Source organism: Neovison vison, chromosome 8 (assembly GCF_020171115.1).
Source record: "Neovison vison isolate M4711 chromosome 8, ASM_NN_V1, whole genome shotgun sequence".
Classification (NCBI taxonomy): Eukaryota; Metazoa; Chordata; class Mammalia; order Carnivora; family Mustelidae; genus Neogale; species Neogale vison.
In genome coordinates, this window is record NC_058098.1 from 104,690,675 (window position 1) to 104,710,158 (window position 19,484).

The 19,484-nt window shown below is 53.3% G+C and overlaps 1 protein-coding gene across 2 annotated transcripts in view; it reads right to left on the reverse strand.

Annotated features, from left to right (window-relative positions):
• The window catches only part of POLR1A (RNA polymerase I subunit A), a 70,405-nt gene that overhangs the window by 8,401 nt on the left and 42,520 nt on the right, over window positions 1-19,484 (reverse strand). For both annotated transcript variants that reach the window (XM_044261556.1, XM_044261557.1), the window contains 12 exons: window positions 18,325-18,508; window positions 15,790-15,872; window positions 15,515-15,673; window positions 13,831-13,929; window positions 12,609-12,761; window positions 11,255-11,337; window positions 8,736-8,901; window positions 7,728-7,949; window positions 6,631-6,845; window positions 4,744-4,911; window positions 3,719-3,854; window positions 3,113-3,270 (listed from right to left, as the gene is read on the reverse strand). In XM_044261556.1, the coding sequence (XP_044117491.1) occupies window positions 3,113-3,270; window positions 3,719-3,854; window positions 4,744-4,911; window positions 6,631-6,845; window positions 7,728-7,949; window positions 8,736-8,901; window positions 11,255-11,337; window positions 12,609-12,761; window positions 13,831-13,929; window positions 15,515-15,673; window positions 15,790-15,872; window positions 18,325-18,508 (1,826 nt within the window). The remainder of the gene's footprint in view (window positions 1-3,112; window positions 3,271-3,718; window positions 3,855-4,743; window positions 4,912-6,630; window positions 6,846-7,727; window positions 7,950-8,735; window positions 8,902-11,254; window positions 11,338-12,608; window positions 12,762-13,830; window positions 13,930-15,514; window positions 15,674-15,789; window positions 15,873-18,324; window positions 18,509-19,484) is intronic.

Here is a 19,484-nt window from a genome sequence, read left to right on the forward strand (position 1 = left end):
GCCTCCCTCCCCACAACAGGAGCTGCTCATCTCCTCCCACTGCTTCGGGGTTGCTACTCTGACTCCCCAGAATCTCCAGGCCAGCAGCTTTGTGGCTGGCTGTGTCACCCCTCCAAGTCTCCTCGCCTCCTGCCTTCCACAATTGGCTCCCACCCCCACAAAGCCATCTGTTCCCACCACCCCCAGTGCATCCTCTGCCAGCAATTTCCCCAGCCACTTCTCCACCTGCTGGAGCTGCACCCAACCCCCAAGCCTGGATCTGAGTGCAGAGGAAGTCCCCAAGGAGACCTCCCCTCACACCCCTCACTGGGAATCCCTTCTGCCTGGCCTGCTTCTTTCAGCGAACAAAACGGTGGGCGAACACGACAGAAGGTGAGGAAGCAGAATGAACCCTGACCAGTAAGTGGCAGACAGGTTACCAGTGTGCCAGAATCCTCCTGAGGACGCACACACTTTGCCTTCTGTGATTCGGCCAAGAGCAAGGGAGCCAAAGGCCCACAGCGGCCACTCTGTGCAGGTCTCGCTGTTTGTCAGAATGTGGCAACCGAAAGGGAACAGCAGGGATAGGCTGCAGGGAAACCTCCCATCCCACATAAATAATTGCAAACAGAGAATATGACCCCTGGCTGTCTCCAAGAGTGCCTGGCAACAGCCCCACCACCTGCTGCTTGCGAAGTCGGGTTCATAGGAGCTGTAACTGCACACCGCCAGCTTGGTCGTCTCACGGCCGGGGACGGGCGGCCAGAACTTACCACCCGACTCCTAGCTGGGTGCTCCTTCTACTTCACCAGCCAGGGCCCCCCTTCCAGAGACAGACACTAACATCCCAAGTGACAGATGCTGGTACAAATACTTAGAGAACCATCAAGACTTATGAGTCTCCATCTAAGGATGTGCCTCTGTGTTTTTTTGTTTTTGTTTTTGTTTTCTTCTCCAATCTACTGTCAAAAGAGTCTCATGATCTATTGCTGGGACAGGAAAAGGGAAGGGGAGAAGAGAGAGAAAAGGAAGTGAAGGAGGTGGGGGGAGGGACGGGAAGAAGGAAGGGGCGGGTTTGTCACTCTTGGGAGTGCACGGACATTTCCTTGTGGTCTGCGAGAGGCCTTAGTGCGGCCGCTGTGCCACCCAAGGCTGTCCTGGATGGTCCAAACCACACCCTGCTCACGCACTGCTCCTTCTCCTGTGCTGGAGTTGCAGAGTAGCTCCACAAGACCTACTGCCGGTGGCTTTGTTTATCACAGCTTCTCAAGTGCACCAGCAAATACAAACTCCAGGAGCTGAAAAAGTACTTCACTTCTGGGAAGAAGCCAGGGCTGTTCCTCATTAAGAAAACATTTTTTTTTTTTTAAAGTAATGGATTTTTCAAATCCCTGAGATAATGTAAGTAAAAAGAACTCTAAGCACAGCCTGGTACATGCCTCACACCGACCTACCTGCCTGGCAGGCGAAAGCCCTAGGTGAAGAGAAACGGGGCAGACCATCCAACTCCACCCACTCTGGGTAATTCTCAGGAGGCCACGTGATCCTAAGTCCCATTTCTCAGAGAAGGGCCACCTGGATGGCACACACATGCGGCACTCTTGGGAGCTATGCTCCCCCACGTTAATTAATGAGCCGGCAGGCTGGAGACGCGTCTCCTGCGACATGGCCCAGCATCACGAGAGCACTGGGTCTGCCTGGTAAAAGGAACCTTCTCCACCCAGGCGGATGGCAGTGCACATGTTCCCCAAACCCCAGCCAGCAATGACTTCACCCAGACTCACGTAAACTGGGGCAGGAGATGCCTGGCTGGGGCCCCTTTCCAAGGGGACGGGTTTCCATGCAGGCTCACCTGCTGTAACACCCACCATCCCGACCGCCGCATGTTCAGAGGGCTGGCCTGAAGCGAGCTCACATCTCCAGGTGAGAGGAAGAAGAGGGCCAAGGGCAGAGCGCTTGCTGTCTCCTGGCCACGTTGCACCTGTGACTCCTCTGTGAACGCGCATCACCCAGCGAAGGCTGGTGGGGTGAGGGGGCGCAGCGCACTCTGACTCTAGGCTGCCCTGGTGGGTCTCCATTTCAGGGAGGCTCCGGGAAGGCCCAAGTGCTGGTCTAGATTAGAGGCAGTGGTTGGTGCCTTTGACGGAATCCTGCTGACAGATGGGCTGTCTGGACCTTACCAAGTTTCTGAAAATGGACCAATTAGTTGCTGGTATTTAAAAATTAGGAGATTTTTCTCATTTATAAAAGCAAAAGTAAGCGACCAAATAGCCAGAGACAGAAAACAATGGGAGAGGGGAAGAGAGGATTCCTTCTTTTTGGATCAGAAGATCTGGCCCCCTTGACTCACACTCCTGTCTGCAAGGCAGGTTCTGCACTCTCCAGCGTGCTGGGGGCCTCCTGGCCTGCTTCACTGGCCCGCTCCCTGCTGGGCCCTGCAGCCTCTAAGTCTGCAGCATGATCTAGGGTCAGCTGACGAGGCGCAAGTGCTTCCCTGGCTCTTCCTGCCTCACCCCAGCCCCAGCACGCACAGCACCCTACCCTGTGTACTCCGCATGGTCGCCTGTGCTTTTCAAATACCCAGCAGGAACATGCACTTGAGAGAAGGACGTTCATTCTCCCTACCAGAAGGGAACCAGAGTTTCTCTGGAAGAAGCTGCCGGGAACCCCAGGTATAGAATTGGGGTTTAAAAGCAGCACACCGTCGGCATACTGCCTGTTATGAAATAGAATATAAACGTATTCGGAACCGCACAAAGCAGCCTGGAATGTTTTGCCAAAGATCACCCCCAGGAGCTGGTCCGCCCTCACAGCAGCACCGCTGTGCCCCTGGAGCTCCCTTCTTCTTCCGTACACGTCCTTCCACATCTTAAAGCCTCCAAACCCGAAAAAAAAGTCTCGTCAACCAGAGTGAAGAAATGTCTCAGGGAGTGGCGTGTGGTGAGGGTAGTCACACCCACAAGCCAGATCCGGAGGGAGGTGTCCAATCTGGGCTGCAGGACCTACTGTTTCCCCCAACACTGCCCTTGAATGACCCATTTAGACAAATGCGTCCAATCTCCAGGAGGCCTGTGGCCCAGAGCACTCAAGGCCCCGGACAGAGCCAGGCCATAAATGCAGCCAGAGTCCTCACCTTGTTTCCATGAAGTGCAGGATGTCCTCGGGTCTCAGGCACTTCTCCTGCTGGTAGTGCGCATGCGGCAGGAACTGAAACCGCAGCCGGTACACCTGAAACTTGTCGTGTTTGTCTCCGACACAGAACGACTCCTGGACATCAATTTTCTCCAACACCTTGAACCAGACAGACAGAGAACCCAGCTTGCCTGAGTCCCAGGGGACTGTGCGGGACACGTTCGTTTTAGGAACTCAAGGGTTTAAAGGAATAGGAGCAGGGGCCACGGGCCAAACTCCCAGCCCCCGGAGAAACCCCACTGAGCTCTGCCACTGTGACTCCTCAGGGGACGGGGGCCCACAGCTGGTAGGTCACTGCAGAGATGGCCTAAGTCTGCAAGCAGCGGGCTCTGGCAGGGCTGGTTAGCTATAGCAGGAGCATTTTGAAGGCACTCAATAATGCTGCAGAATTGATGATTATTTACCCTGCTCGGCACCTGGCAGAGAAAGCTCCCTCATTCATGGGAGTCTGAACCCGGAGCCTGAACAGTCAGCAAATTCTGTTCTTCACAGATGAAGCAGGCAAGTGCCTCCACCACGGGGCCAGTTGGATCCCAGAGACAGTTACCTCGCCTAAGCACACTCTGGTGAGCTGCTTCTTCAGGCTTTTCACTCTCTTCAGGGCTTTCTTGGTGTTGAACACGGGCACGCTCATCATGGGCGTCTTGATGTTGGCACTCGCCACCATGAGGATCTCCCTCAACCTGTCACAGAACAAGGGCACATCTCATCACAAGAGGTGCCTGGATTCCCTATTTGTGCAAGGCCTTTCTTCTCAAGATGTTCGAGCTCTTCTGGGGTCTGAGAAGCCTGGGGATCTTGCAAGGAAATATGCTGGATCAGAGTCCCAGCTCTGGCCCCGTGCATGTCAGTTTAGGACAAGCTAGTGTTACTCTTGTTTCCTGTCAGCCATGCTGGGCCCACACGGGAAGCTAAGAACTTACAGAGTGAGAGATTCAGGGATGGGTAACTAGCACCTGCAGTGCTCCTCCCAGGTGCAGGCACCATGATGCTTCTGGCCTTGCCTGTGAAGTCTGTCAGCCCGCACGGCACACCTGCATGGTGGGCTCTGGCCTCCTCCATTCCACAGATTGAGGACCTTAAGGTAGGGAAGCTGTGTCTCTGCTAGAGAGCGGAAGAGCCAGGTGCTGAATGCAGGTGGGTCTCCCATGCCTTCCTCTTGCCCAGTGGCCATCATGCTGCTGTAGGTGAGCACAGTTACTGGAAGGGACACTGTGGGCCACTGTCTAGGTGAATGGTGCCCCCGGAACTGGGCAACCAGGTGCATGGGGCTTGTTCATAACCCCTGTTCCTGAGTCCTGACCCAAGGAGTGTGACTTCACAAACATCCCAGGTAGCTGATACAGCAGTTGGCAGAGGGATACAGAGAGATTCTAAGAGGCCTGGGCACAGATCCAGCCAGAAAAACCAGCTGGGCTCCAGGAAGTCTGACCCTAATCCCCATTTTTGATGAGATGCCTGTTTCTCTCCCTTCCACCCTCTCTCTCTCCCTCCTTGTCATTAAATGACTTCCTCTCCAGGAGTGGGCTTAGGACAGACCCCACCACCCTATGCACCCTTGCAGCCTCGCACCTCGGAATGCCCAGGGTGACGTTCATCTCGCCTCTGCCCGCAAAGTGGAAAGTGTTCAGGGTCATCTGCGTGGAGGGCTCCCCAATGCTCTGGGCGGCCAGCAGGCCCACGGCCTCACCCGGGTCACACAGCGAGCGCTGCCACTTCAGCTGCAGCAGGGTCCTCAACCTGAAATGGGGCAGGGGAGGGGGGTGGCATGGGTTAGGAGTGCAGACACCACCTGTCTGTCAGGAGCTGTCAACGCCACCCAAGACCAGGGTGCAAGGCGCTATGAGCTCTCCTCCTTTCTGGGCTTGTTTTTCCTAAGCAAATCCTGCTAATCCTTAAAATCCCACTACTGACCCTGGGATGACCTAAATGACACAGTACAGATCCTAGCTGGGGGACTGAAGCTCTAGATGTCCCCGCACAGACTATGCATATTTGCCCTGAGGACAGCACGCACCTACTCTGCACCAGCCACCGCGAGCACCCCGGGCAGTGAGAATTTCTGAGCCAGCTATACATATTTTCCTCTGTTAATCTTCTTTCCCCACCTCCCACCGTGCAAACTAGAAAGAGTCTCACTAAGCAATTACGGGGATACGGTGTCAGGGAGGAAAGGGGAGGTGTCTGTTTTCTTAATTGGTGCAAACGGCTGCAGGCCCCCTGGGAAACGTGCACACTATGCAGCTTTGTGATCTACGAACCGTTCTTCCTGTGAAAGCTGGCTCTTTTGGGACAGCCGCGGGAACGCTGCACTATACGTGGAACTTCACCTGAGCTTGCTGCTTGTTAAGAGGTCCCCTGTGAGAGTGACTGAGCAGAACTGGCTCCCCACCTCGGCCTGTGAACCCAAGGGATGCTCCCCAGAGCTGACCTCTCCCCACTCTTGCTGCCGCACCAGCGGTCCTTCTGAAGGTCAGTGGCCAGTGCCCGGAGCTGCAAGGAGCCAGGTGAAGGCGGCGGGCCATCAGGGTCTTGGTTACAGGGAAAGCCCTGCCAGCCTCTGTGAGATCCCAGCATGATTTATTCTATCTGGGCCTCTCTGAGGCCTGACTAGAGGAACCGTGTTAAGGGGCAAAGATAGAGTGTCTTCCTCCCCTCCGGTTCCTCCACTCACGCATTTGCCTTGACTGATCCCCGCTTTCCGTCTGCAGTCCCCCTCCTGGACCCCGTGAATCTCACGGGGTGCAGGACGAGCGGCCAGGCCAGGCCCATACTTTGGAGGTCGTCCAGCTCTGCAGGCCAGGCTTAGTGAGCTGAGTGAGATCCCTGGACTAGGGGACTGCTCCAATTCAAACCCAGAGCATGCCTTCCTTGGGGGCACTTGTGATGTTTTAATCCAGTGTGGCTTGGTGCTAGTACATGGCTGGCTTCCCACCCATCCAGACCATGGGATTTTCCTACTTTTTGTTTATTGGTGAACAAGTCCAAGTTGAGGACTGCATGTGATCCTTCTTGCTTAAGATTTTAGAATCCAAAGCTCAGAGGAACACCAGAGTACTCATATGAACCCTTCAAGAAAGGCTGAGCCATGGTGTCACGGGGCCGTGAATGATTTGCCCTGGGTCACAGTCAGAAGCTGCTGAATGGGGAGCAGACTCCCTGCCTCTCAGTTAGTCGTGACCACCACACCGAGCTCGAGAGAGAAGTCATTTCTGCAAGCTACCATGTGGCCGAGCATTTTCCTGTCTTTGGGCCAGGTGGTGTACCCACTTCTACCTCCCTGCTCTTTCCTGTCCTGGAGCCCTTTGGGCCTGCAAGGTTCCCTTTCTGTTTCACTTCCCTCCCTCCTACTGGAGGCTCAAACCCAGGAGGCTGCCCTCCCTTCTGGAGTGGGTAAGTAAGGGCCTGGGAGGCAGAGTCTTCCTCCGCACATGCCCTGTAACAAGTCAACATCATTACCTGTCAAGAGAAAGCTCTGATTTCTCATAACTCTTCTCTGCTTGAGATGCCCACTCAATGCTGTAGTCATCCATCTTCTTTTCAAATGTTTCTGACACTGATGCAAAGTAGATGTCTGGGCGCCAGACAGCCAGACTGGGGTCAGGACAAGGAGCTGCCTTCTTCTGGTATTTTCTCCGACTCTGCTCATCTAACTCACTCCACATCTTCAAGATCTGAAAGGAAGTACAGGCCTCAGCCACATGGGAGGAAACCAGGAATGGGTTTGTGTCCCTGGGACATCCAGCAGGATAAGGACGATCACAGGCACGGGCTCCAAACAGGAGCAGGGGAAGGAGACAGAACCAGATGGCAATGAGAAATCCGTCTCAACACTGAGGACGGGGGTCTTTCCAGTACGTGCTGCCTGACCATGACTCTCTGAGCTCTTTATCCTGGCCATTCAAACACAGGCAGGGTGACCGGATGACCGTAAAAGTTAGCATCCAAACTGTCATTCTCTTTGAGTAGAATGGGGAACTATCATTGATAATGTTAGGATGAAAGGCAAAGCCAAGACATTCCTAGGCCAACCAGGACCTGTCTGTCCCTCATCTGGGCTTTCACACACTCGATACCTCAAGGCTATCCCACAGCAACTGCTTCAAAACGTTCTCCCTGCCTCCTGGCTGCCAGCTTGGTTTGCTGACTGGGACACCCCAGCAGCAGAGGGAAAGATCGGAGAACAGTGAAGCTGGGCATTTATCCCCTGCCCTCTCTAAGAAACCTCTGAGTAGGCTGTGCCTCCCTACTGCCCCCTCATCCCACCCTACAGCCACCCTCTCCATTCCTGGCGGGTGCTCTCCCTGTTTCTGCCCACCTGGGGTAGCTGAGGACCCAGGTTACCAGCCCCAGTCAGTTTCCCCAAACCCCGCCCACACCCTTGTGAAGGCCCCTCCTTAAATTCCTATTTGAGGAATTTGTTTCATTTTGTTTCCTAACAGTGAATACAGCCAGATTATACTATGACACCCACTATTAGGAAACTACCCTGTTTCCTCAACCCCTGACTGAGGCCTACACGCTCCACACTGAGGACACAATCACCCCCAAGTCACCTGGTGAGTCCCAAGGCTGCGGCCATTCTGGTTCCCACCCTCAAGGTTCAAGGCTTTCACAGCTGCTTGAATTTTCTGTGAATAACTCAAGAAGGCGCCTTTTCTCAGCAGGCTGTTGGGATGTTTGCTTTGCCATTTTTTGATGGCTCTGAAGTGACGGAGAGCTTTCTGGGGATCTGCTCTGGATAAAACCTCCTGGAGATGCTTCGATTTCATTATCACCTAAACAAAAACACACACATGAGATCCACATCACACAACTTCACAGGACCACGATAATCTGTGCGGGGCCCTCACGACGCCCCTCAGTGGGGCTGAGCACCCACTGCTGACCAGGGCCCTTGCTGCCCTCACTCCAGAAGCCAGGTGGGGGGGTTTCTAGGGAGAAACGAGGAGAGGAAGTGAAGGCCAAAGCTTTGGGACAGGCGCCAGGATGGGAAGGAGCCAGTGCAGGACCACGACCTTCAACTCTGCCATCTGCTGCCTGGCCATGGTCATGACGGCTTCGGCACTGGACTGCAAAATGGGGTGACCACTCAGTCGCTGGGGGCGGGCATTTCTGAGGCGGTAAGGTACTGTATGCAACCCCCCCCAGCCCAGGTGTCAGCTAGGTCTGCAAGCAAACATAGGCTCTGCCTCGCACCAGCTGGTTCTCACGCCCCACCACCCGCAGCCTTGGCTGCACAGACACAGAAGAACACCTACTCCCCCAGGCCGTGGTGCGGATAAAAGCGGACAGTGTTCACAGCGCACTGTAGCTTAGGGCCCAGCACCTGGCAAGTGGCCCCGGATGGCAGCTGTGTGCCAGAGGCACGCGTGCTCTCTGCCATCTTGTGATGAAGGATCCAGAGCGGGTATGAAAATGTCGAGCACTTCAAAGCATCGAACGGTGCTTTATAACCTTTCCCCACCCTGCCTTGCAACAGCCGCCCTCACCACGTGGTAAAGCTCAGGGTGCAAGGCCCACCTTGCAGCCCGGGGCCCCACCACTGGGGCCGGGCCTACTACCTCATAGTTGCTGGCGAGGAAGGGGAACTGCTTGGGCTGCAGGAACTGCGTCTTGGGGATATCCAGGCCGTCCTCCCCGTACAGGAACTGGACCACGCTGCCATCACTGTCACGCACGGTCAGATCATACTGGACCACCAGCCCCTCCAAGTGCTTGATGATGCACCTGTGTGGAGACCAGGGGTGGTAGATGACGGAAATGGGGACTGCTGCTCTGCAGGCAGCCGAGCCAAGCTCTCACATTCCATGTTCTGAGGTACGGCAGCTCTGGGCCAGGGTCTGCGCTTCCTCATGGTTCTCTGGGAGGAGGAAGCTGCAGCCACGTGACTGAGAGCCTGGCTGCCACTCCTTTGCCCTGGCTCCAATGTCCAGCCCCAGCAGCTGGGACCGCTGCCTGCCTTTCACTGCCCTGCAGCGTAGCACTCCCCAAGGACCAGTATCTTTAGGTCCACAAGGCAGGTAAGGCAGGAGGGATGCCACCCTGCCCACTGCTTCCCCAGCATGGTTAGCCCAGAATTGGCCAGGTGAACAAAGGGGACATTGGAAATGAACTGCTGATGTGCTCACTGTAACCCGGAGCCCCTTTTCCAATGTTCCCAGCGGTCGGCCGTCTCCCTCGACCTCTCTCCCTGCTACCTGGTGCTGGCTGCTTAGCTTACTTCTGGTCATTTTGCCTCAGACTCTTCCAGCCATCTTATCAGGAGGTTTTCTAGTAATCACTGCTCCCCCAAGCTCTAAGCACAGACCTCAGTGTTAGTCACCACCATCTTCTTGGCACCCAGCACCAGGCCTGGCAAGGCTGGTGCTGAAAATGCCGAAGGGCAGGCTGTGCCCTCTGCTCCTTACCCCAGGGCTCCCGCTCTCTGCACCAGCTATGGCCCTGCAAGGCTACATGGCCAGGCCTGTCCTGACCAGCAGGCCTTGTCTTTAAAGGTCCACTAGATGCGGCTCCTTGAATATCCTGCTGCTGACAGCCCCTGCCACTCCTTTTCTCTCTCCTCTCTGTCCAATGTGCCCTGGTGCTATCACTCAGGCCTGCAGACTCAGCCAGGTCTGTCTGCCGCCCCCTGCCTCATCTTCCTGTGTTTCAGCCCATGGCTCTGTCTTTGCCCCACCTGCTTCTTCCTTTCCATCGCTACTCTTGGGGGACAGCCTTCCGACATCTGCTGGGAGTCTCCACCACAGCTGAGCTGGCCCCCTCCAGTCCATCCGGTCTGAAGCACTGCACGTGACCTCTGCCCCAAGCCCCCACAGGCAGGTGGATCCTGGGGAAGCTCGTGCCCTTCCCCCCAGTGGCTGCCGCCCTTCTGTTCCAAGCGGGATTCCATACATCCTCCTCCTTCCCCCACTGCATTTAACTGGCCTCAGGGACTCCCGCCTCACACAGGGATCCCCCAAACCCAGACTTATTTGATCATTTGTTTCTTAGCTTTTCCTACGTTACACATGTATTGTTGAGTGATTACAGAAATGGGAGGTGGGGTGTAAACCCTGCTTATGGAGGGAAGTGGCCACATGATCCCTGCTCCTGAGAGGGGAGTTCACCCAGGTGCCCCGGCTCCTCACCGACCAGCCACACAGGGCTGCCCACCCCAAACCCGCCCTTCCCTTTCCTAGCCCAAACCCGTGGGCTGCAGCCTTGGGAGTCAAGGGGAAGGGGACCAAAGCATGGGATGCAGCTTTGGGGACTGTGGGACACAAAAGCAGGAGGATAGGGCTGGAGCACACAGGGAAACCTCTGAGGGCAGGATAAAGGAGCTCCGCTTCCTTGTGCGGCAGTCACCCAAGGTCCCAGAGAAAAAGACTTCACACCATGCCTGAGAGGCATGGGGATTTCTTGTTGCCATCTCCTCCATTTCCTACCACCACTTCTCCTGGCACAGGCTCTCTGGGCTCACGAAGAACCACAGCCAGAGCTTCCTCAGGCTGCACTCCAAGAGAAGGGAGGCTGGCGCACATGTACCTGCCATCCTGTTCTGCCGGCCACTCCGGAGTCAGGCCTTGTTCAGCTTCAAGCATCACTCCTTCCCACCTGCCCAATGGGCCAGTTAGAGTGGCTACTTACTCCCTTTCTTCCCACACAGGAGAGAAAACAAGCAGGTCTGGGCTGGGGAACCCCAATGTGACACCTGCAACTGGGGAGGCAGTAACACTAACTACAGACTCACAGGCAAGGCCCCTGGGACCGGAACCCTCTCTGCACTGTCCCGGATGCTGAGCCCTCCCAGCGCAGACGACAAGCTCCTCACTGCTCCAGGCCTTTCCCCAGATCCACAACCTCCCATGGGGAAGTGGGGAGTGGGGGCAGAATGACATACCTGCAGAACACAGGGACCTTCTGCATAAACCTCCGAGCTCATGCTCTATCGATCGGTTAGAAGGGGAAGAATGTCCACCATTTTCTGTCTCAGGCACCCATGGTGGGGTCTTTAAAAAGTTTTTTCATCCAAAGGGACTGTAAGTGAACTATCAGTGACAACGCACAAGATGACAGAGGTGACAGGGTAGGGGCTTTTTACCTTTGGAGGTAGCCGGAGCGGCTGGTTTTCACAGCGGTGTCCACTAGCCCCTCTCGCCCGGCCATGCAGTGGAAGAAGAACTCCTGTGGGAGAGGCGGGGCCGGGCCCCAGAGGGCTAGTGAGGGCAGGGGTCTTCTGGAAGCAGCCGTGTCCGAGCTCCCGCAGCCCCCGGCGCTGATGGGCCCACAGCTGCCCTCCCCCATGTTACCTGTGTCTCCCCTTGCCTGAGAGTGGAAGGAAAGTGGAGTCTGGGTACAGGAGCCAGGAGCTCTTCCTGCACGCATGCATTCCAACCCTAGCCAGGCACCCTACTTTCCAAGTGGAAATGCTACCAGGGCCTCGTCACTCTTCTATGCAACCCACATCCCTGAATTCTCCCCACAGAGTCACTGGAGGTGCATGGTACTTTCCAGACATTTTCACCTACCCAAGGGTGCAAAAAACACCCTTGCAGTAGTCATCAGCAAATGTAGAGATACACACATGCACAGAGACAGAAAACTCAAAACGATAACTTTATAAAACTATCCCATCCCTTGGATGCTTTTTTCACCATCCCTTTCTGTTTTATTGCTCAAAGAAATGCCAGTCACTATCTATTACAGTGATTTCATGATTCACTAGGGACTAGAGTTTAAAAAGTTCTGGTCTAGATCCTCTCTCCTCCATCCTCTGCCAGAGGCCATGGGTGATCACAGCCAATGTGGGACTGGCAAGGAGCAGTCGGTGGTCTTGAAACCAAGGGCCGGTCCTGTTCACAACCTGCTCTTAGTTGTCTGACCTTAATGTACCAATGAAGGCACAAAAGGTACTAACATCCAGAAAGCCATTTCTGACAAATACGAGGAGAAAAGCTTTCTCTAATGGGAGAAGTCTGTTGTTGACCGAGAAAGAACAGGCATTTGCCACAGCTACTGGATTTTCCCACCGTGAAGGAGTCATGGGAGGAACCCCACGGTGGGGATTCGTGAAACCAATCTCTGTGATGTTCTCTTTGGCAACAGAGAGTACCCAGGTGAGGGGCACCCCCTTCTCTGGCTGCCTTCCAAGGAGGTGAGAAATGGTTTCGAGAGGGGTATGGCAGGAAAAAGTGGAGCTGGGATTGGTCTGACTCATCTCTCCACTTCTTGGCAAACACTGAGCACTCACTATTGCCAGGTCCCGCGAAAGCTCGGGTTTTACAGTGGTGAATACACAGGGTCCTCGGGGGCCACAGGGTCTAGTGAGTCAGCAACAAACGGCGTAACATTTATTACTCAATAGTCCTTGCTCAAAGTTGTTGGTAAAGGTCATGGGCCTCCTACCATTGAGCCTGGCAATGAGAAGAGACACGAGGAAAACCCAGAATACATACCGGAGGCTTGATGCCAGTGAGGAATCTGCCAGTGACGAAACCACCGGCCCTGGGCGTGAACTCATAAGGCTCAAAGCAGGGCAGTGACTTGCCAGATGCCATTAAGGGGGGTCTCCGACCTTCCAATTCGATTTGGCCCAGCAGGCATGAGATCTGGAAGGAAGGAAGCCCAAAGCAAACTTGAGATCCACACGTGTGTAAAGCTTTGTCCTAGCAAAGGAGGGAAGGCCTGCTCTGGAAGGAAGGCTGCGTGGAAATTGGTTTGTGAAGTCCACGCTGGATTTTCATACAAACCAGAGGAGCTCGTGTTTCAAGAAAAGAACTGTGTTTTTGTTTTGTTGACTGATCGAAATTTGACACGTCTGGGGTCACTTGTAAATGGGCTATGTTGGTAGAAGAAGCCACGTCTCAAAATCATCACATTCTACCTGTAAGGGTCCCAAAGGCCCTAATGGAGAAACTGAGGTCTGCAAGAAAAAGGAATTTATTGTGATCCTTAAATTCTAAGGCCAAAAGGGAATAAAAGCACCTCTTAATATTCATGGGGGTGAGGGGATTTCACTTCAGTCAAGAGGGCTTCCTGATGGAATTCAGCCTGGAATTAAGCCCATTCCTATATCCCTCTACACTCACCAAGGTCCTCAGGACTTTAAGAAGAACTATTAACATCTGTGAACACATAGCCACCTGAGGAGGTGACGGGCCTCGGATCAGGGGTCAAGAAACCTCTAGGACAACGCCTATAATGTAATGATAAATGAAAAAAGCAGACCACGACAGGATCTCAGAGAGGACTGACCACACACGCGCACACATTTGCACTGGTGCTTGTTCATAACATTGAGGTGTTAACAGGGGTTGCCTCCTGTACCAATTTCTGTATGCTTTTGTATTTTGTAGTACTTGTCCTAGTTTATATAGAATGTGGATCCTTTTTAAAAAAATCAGAGAGAGGGGCGCCTGGGTGGCTCAGTGGGTTAAGCCTCTGCCTTTGGCTCAAGTCATGATTTCAGGGTCTTGGAATCGAGCCCCGCATCAGGCTCTCTGCTCAGCAGGGAGCCTGCTTTTCCTCTCTCTCTGCCTGCCTCTCTGCCTACTTGTGATATCTGTCTGTCAAATAAATAAGTAAGATCTTTAAAAAAAAATCAGAAAGAAATCTGAAAATTGCCTCCTGCCATGACCCCACCCTTCTGGCAAAGCAGCCAGCCTGCCTTTGCCACACCTGCATGGTGTTCACAGTCGACCCTTTGGCTCCAGACTGCACCATCATCTGCAAGTTGTTCTCTGGGAACTGTCTGTGCAGGCCAAATGGCATGCACGCCTGCAGAGGAAATAAACACAGCAAGTCAGTGACTTCACGCCTTTCTGAAATCCCAACGTAATCCCAAATCACAAGATAAACCCAGGATGCAAAAGCAATAAACTCAGACTATTTACCCAGAAATAAGTGTCAAGTCCCACTAGAGGTAAGAAGTCTCATTTGGCAACAATCCTTTTGCTAGAACCTCTGGAGAGAAGTCTAACGAGATGGCCCCACATGCTGCACTGTGCTGACCCCCTCCGCCAAGAAGCCCAAGGTTCTTATCACAGGCCAATGGGGACAAAAAGGGAGAAGCAGAGGGGCCAGCATATGCAGTTTGTGATCCTATAAAACAGCGGGTTCAAGAGAAAACCTGAGGTGTATCCTTGTGAATCTGCCCAGCAGACACGGCCTCGATTCCCGCACCCCTGGCAGTGAGGACCAGTGTCCATGTCACACTCACATTTACTAACACGCTGCCCGAGCACCACACGGGAGCCTGGCCTTGGATCCAGGGCCCATAGACATGAGCAAAGCCCTCTATGTAGAGCTGGAGGAGCCGGTGGCAGGGCCTCCAAGTCTGTTTCAGCCTCTGCCTAGGGATACAGAGATCCAGACCAACACAGGAGATGTATGTGTCCGGGTGGGGCGGGGGGAAGAAGGGGCGTGGTATGTGTGGTGGGAAGAGAGGAGCTGGAGGGACAAGAAACAATCCTGAGATGCTTCTGAGACAACGTCCGAGCATTCTCAGTCAAGCCCCGAAGCTGAGCCTCCTGGTTCTCTGAGAGGTGCTAGGAGGGCTCCTCTGAAGAAATCCTCTCAAGGACGACAAGAGGTCTCGTTCTTGGCAGTCTAAGGGATCCCGAGAGCCGGTGAAGAGGCAAACACTGATTCTTGTCGAGCACTGGCCTTGCCTTCCCCCTCCTCTTCCGCAGCTCTGGGGCAGGAAGGTGCAGAGCCCAGGCTGTGGTCTTCGCCTGTCCAGGGACTTCCCTCTCCTTTCTCTGTTGCCCAAGACCTGGCTTGATGGAAAAAGCAGACGGGGACTCCAGAGTACTTCCAGAGTGCTCCCGCCGTGCGGAGAGTGCGGTGTAGATTAGCTCCTAAATCCTCTCAGCAACCCTCTGAGGTAGGTGTTCCTCATATCCCTACCTCCTGGTGAGTAAACAAAAGCACAGACTGGTTGTATCACTTGCCCAAAGTCACACAGCAAGTACATGGCCGAGCCAGGACTTGAACCCACACCTCCACCCCTGGCTCACCTAGATAGCAAGCACCAGTGGTATTTTTGGTCCTCCATTTGGCTCCTCCACTAAATAGTGGCCCCAGAGGAATTATTTACTCCCCTTTGTTGCAGTCACCCCCAAATCCAAACATTTGAAAAGAAAAAGTGCAAAGCATTCCTTCTCATCATTAACTGGTTAAGAGAACAAAGTCCTTGATTTTTCAAAACAGTGAATTCTATCATCTCACCTCGCATCTCACCTAGTTAACTGTCAAACAGCCCAATTACTCCAGAGAGCCCCAAGTGAGAATCAAAATGTAATTTTTTTAAAAACCAGCATTCAAAATGGTGGCGATAAGTGCACACACTTGCTGGACTAACCTTGTTAATCTCATTGCTGTAATGGTTCACTTCCTCCTTGAACTTCAGATCAATCATGTTAAAATCCCTCTGGTCTTTGCCCAGATGGGCATCCTGCCATTTCCCTCGGACCTCATCACATGACGCAGCTGCTGGCAGGTTTAACGCAGCCCTGACAGCCTACAAGGAGAAAAGGCACAGGTCGAAGGCAGCAGCCAAGGGAGGAGGGCGTGGGTTTCGTTCCATGGGAGCCCCAACCCTCTACCGCAGGCCGTAGCCACCCAGGCCCTCCTTACCCGTGGCCCGCAGTGAGTGGACTCTTCAATGACCCTGTGTCTCTTTGCATCTGCCTTTGGCTTCACCAGAATGTCTTCCACGCCTGGGGAGTGAGACAGAAAAGTGTGGGTAGGACTGAAACCGACCTGTTGTAAGCTCAGTGAGGTTGCAGCATGGCGGGCACTGCCATGAACACAGGCAGCATAGGGACAGCAATGTGGACACCGACCTCCCTAGTGAGGGCCTGTCACCAGCTGTAAAGTGCTTCCCACAGGCGGAGCATCCTAATCACCGTTTTACACATGACCAAACGAAGGCTCAGACTTCAAGTACCTGCCTTGTGTTACGTGGGCAGTGAGTAAACCCACGGCCATGTCCCAAACCCGCGCTTTTGGCCAGCAGCTCTATGAGCACACACTGGATGAATGGGCTGCGGGTGAAGACGAGGTTTCGGGTGAAAAACTGGGAAGGAAGAGAGACAGGGAAGGAACAGCCTGGTTTTGATTCCCAGAAGTGACAAGTCACAGGGCACGCAGGCACAGGCACACACCTGAGCCTGGGTGATAGGGACCACCACGGCAGGGTCTGCCCCAAGACCCTGCAAATGTCATTGCAGTTAAACCTTCCTCCTGGCTCCAAAGGGCTGAGGAAGTCCTCACCTTGGGCAGGACATCCTTCTACTTCATCCTCCAATCAACTATTTCCTGTCTATATGTGTGAGTGCCGCTGGACTCTAGAACTCCCTCAGCCAAGATGTGCATGGGAGGAAAACCAATGGTGCACTGTTTAGAAGCTGAGCTAAAACATCTGAATTCCCAGTGCCACATCCTGGAGTCCTGAGGGACTCTAAAGAATGTGTACGAGTAGGAGGGGAAAGAAACAATCCCTTTGTGAGGAAGCTGTCATCACAGAAGTGGGTTCTTCCATGGGGTCGGCTCCCGGTCGCCTTGCTGTCACTTCACTGACCCCTGGCTGTAACGGCTGAAGAAAAGGCGACTTCACTTGGCCGCCCTTTCCCCAGAGCTGTCCAGCTTGGCCCCGCTCCCTTTCTCCATCTCGAGGTCTCTGGAAGGCCTTGGCACTCGAGGGCTGATTTTCCCTGCACCACGTGCTAAGCAGAGCTGCAGGCAGGGCTGGGTTTGTTGGGTGTGGTCCTTTTCATGCTCTGGGTGTGGCAGCTTCCTCCACTTCTCATTTTTAAAATTGTTTGTTCAAGGGCCCTCTTCCCAATAAAGTGAAAACCAGGAGACAGCCTAAATGTTTAATTATAGGAACTGGTTAAATAAACCATGGTACCAGTACACCACTAGAATAATCCATAGCTGAGCATGTAGGCTTATATTAGAATATTTACAAAAGAACATTTATAAATATATTCCATAATGGGGAGGAAAAGATCACCAAACTGTGTAGGGTAGGATCTCACTTTTTCCTGAATGTGTTTATACTGGTGGGTCTAGAAAGACAACAACAGATTAAGAGAATGGTCATCTCTGATGACTGAATGCTGGGGGACTTTCAACTGCTCTCTGGTCTGTACTTATTTTTATTTCTCCACAGTTTACCTATACCCTGTAATTAGCAGGCCCCACTGCATTGAGTGCATGAGCTCCAGCTGAAGCAGGCCCAGGGGCCTCCCGGGGGGGACTTCCACCATGTCCGCACACACATAAGTCTGCAAAGTGGAGTCCTACTCCCACTACTACGGTATTATGAACCTGACAACTCCAGCACTGGCTGTGGCTCAAGCTTGACATGCAGCAGGTCCCCTGCTCCTCCCGGGAACACCACAGAAAGCCTCAGAAGGTAACAGCACACTTGCCATCTTTCTCAAGGCCAACTTGCTAAAATGGTGTGTGCTCAGGCGCCTGGGTGGCTCAGTTGGTTGGGTGACTGCCTTCGGCTCAGGTCATGATCCCAGACTCCTGGGATCGAGTCCCGCATTGGGCTCCCTGCTCCATGGAGAGTCTGCTTCTCCCTCTGACCTTCTCCCCTCTCATGCTCTCTCTCTTTCTCTCTCAACGAAATAAATAAAATCTTTAAAAAATAAAATAAAATAAAATCGTGTATGCTCATTTCCAGGAGAGAATGTAGCTCCTCTGCCTAGGTTAGGATCGTCCCAACAGGTCTACCTCAACATGGTGTTTCTGACGGTGCTGACGCCCCTGCGATGTGGGGAGGTGCAGGCAGTTCTGACAATAGGGAAGGCCCTTTGTGGAGCACAGAGTGCTCAGGGCATTCTGGAAACACACTCGCAGGAGAGAATGGAGATGGGTTTGAGTGTGAAAAATCAGTCTCAGGGACAGAAAACTATAGAGGCTGGGGTGGAGAATGGAATGGGGACTGAGGAGCCGGAAGAAACGTTGGGTGGGGGAAGGGCGGAAAGCACGGGAAAGGACCAGGTCTGTGACATGGTGGTGGCAACCAAGAGAGGACATGGTTATAGAAGGAGCCTGTCCCTCCCCTGGAAGCTGCTAATAGGGTCAGGGAGACATCCTGATGGCCATGCTGGCCAGGAGAGAGGGGAGCCCCAGGGCCACTCGCCGAGCACTCACCCAAGGTGAAACCTCTGTAGAGCTGCAGGTAGGCAGTGAAGAGGCGGGCCAGGCAGGTGAGAACCTTGCCGCTGGTCTCCCCACCATAGATCTCATAGCAGCAGTGGACCAGGCCATAGGCGGAGCTCCCGTAGTGCGCCTTGTCCAGCACCCCACACAGCAGCTCCCCTTCTCTGATGATCACCTGTGGAGGGGACAACCACCAGTGCTGGAACGGAGGAGACCCCTCTTGTGTGAGCCACCCCCTCCTTCTCCTGTGTTTTATTAACCTTATTGTATATATCCCTCCACGGTAACCTGCCTCAGGTTCTTGATGGAAAGGAAGATGCAGGGAGTGATGAATCACTAAATTCTACTCCTGAAACCAATATTACACTATACTAACTAGAATTTAAACAAAAACTTAAAACAAAAAAATAAACAAAAGAGAAATAGGTAGCTTATAAGTGGAACTAATATATTTTTTTCTAAATAAAGGAGAGGAGGACATAAAGACCCATATTTTTCAATTATGTTTGCTAGGGACTATTACCAGCCCCCTCCCCCCCACCCCGGACATTTTGCTTGTTTTCTTGTCCCCCTGCAGCACAACCCCACCCATACTGACTAGAGGTCAAGTACCCTTTCCAAGGACCTTATGACTAGAAATGAGAACATCTGGAATATAAACTCCGTGAGCACAACCTTGGCCTAGGTGCTTCCTCCCCTTGGACTCTACAAGTAAGAACAACATAAGCCTCTATCTATCAAATGAAATAAAAAAATCTTTAAAAAAAAAAACAAAACAAAAAACCAACATAAGCTTTCTAATATCTTCTCAGGCATTTGCACTTTCCAAAGTTGGGTTAAAGCATCAGAAGCTAATTAAAGGAAGGACTGCTAGCCGCATAATGTAGCACACATTAAGCCCTTGATCTCTAAAGGGAAAGAAGAACGGCAGCTTCAGTTCTAAATGGAATGTCTGCTACTTCCTGTGACAAAGCACTTGTGAGCTGGGGACTTAAGGTTGGAAGTCTTTAGTGTGGGGCCACTGTCTGTCTGGCTTGCAGGAGCACTGTTTCCTGAGGGCTGGAGCCGGAAGGTGTGGAATCTCACAGCAGATTCGTGAACTTGAGCTACTCAGGGGTCTCAAGGGAAAACATGGGTTCCGCATTTGCAAG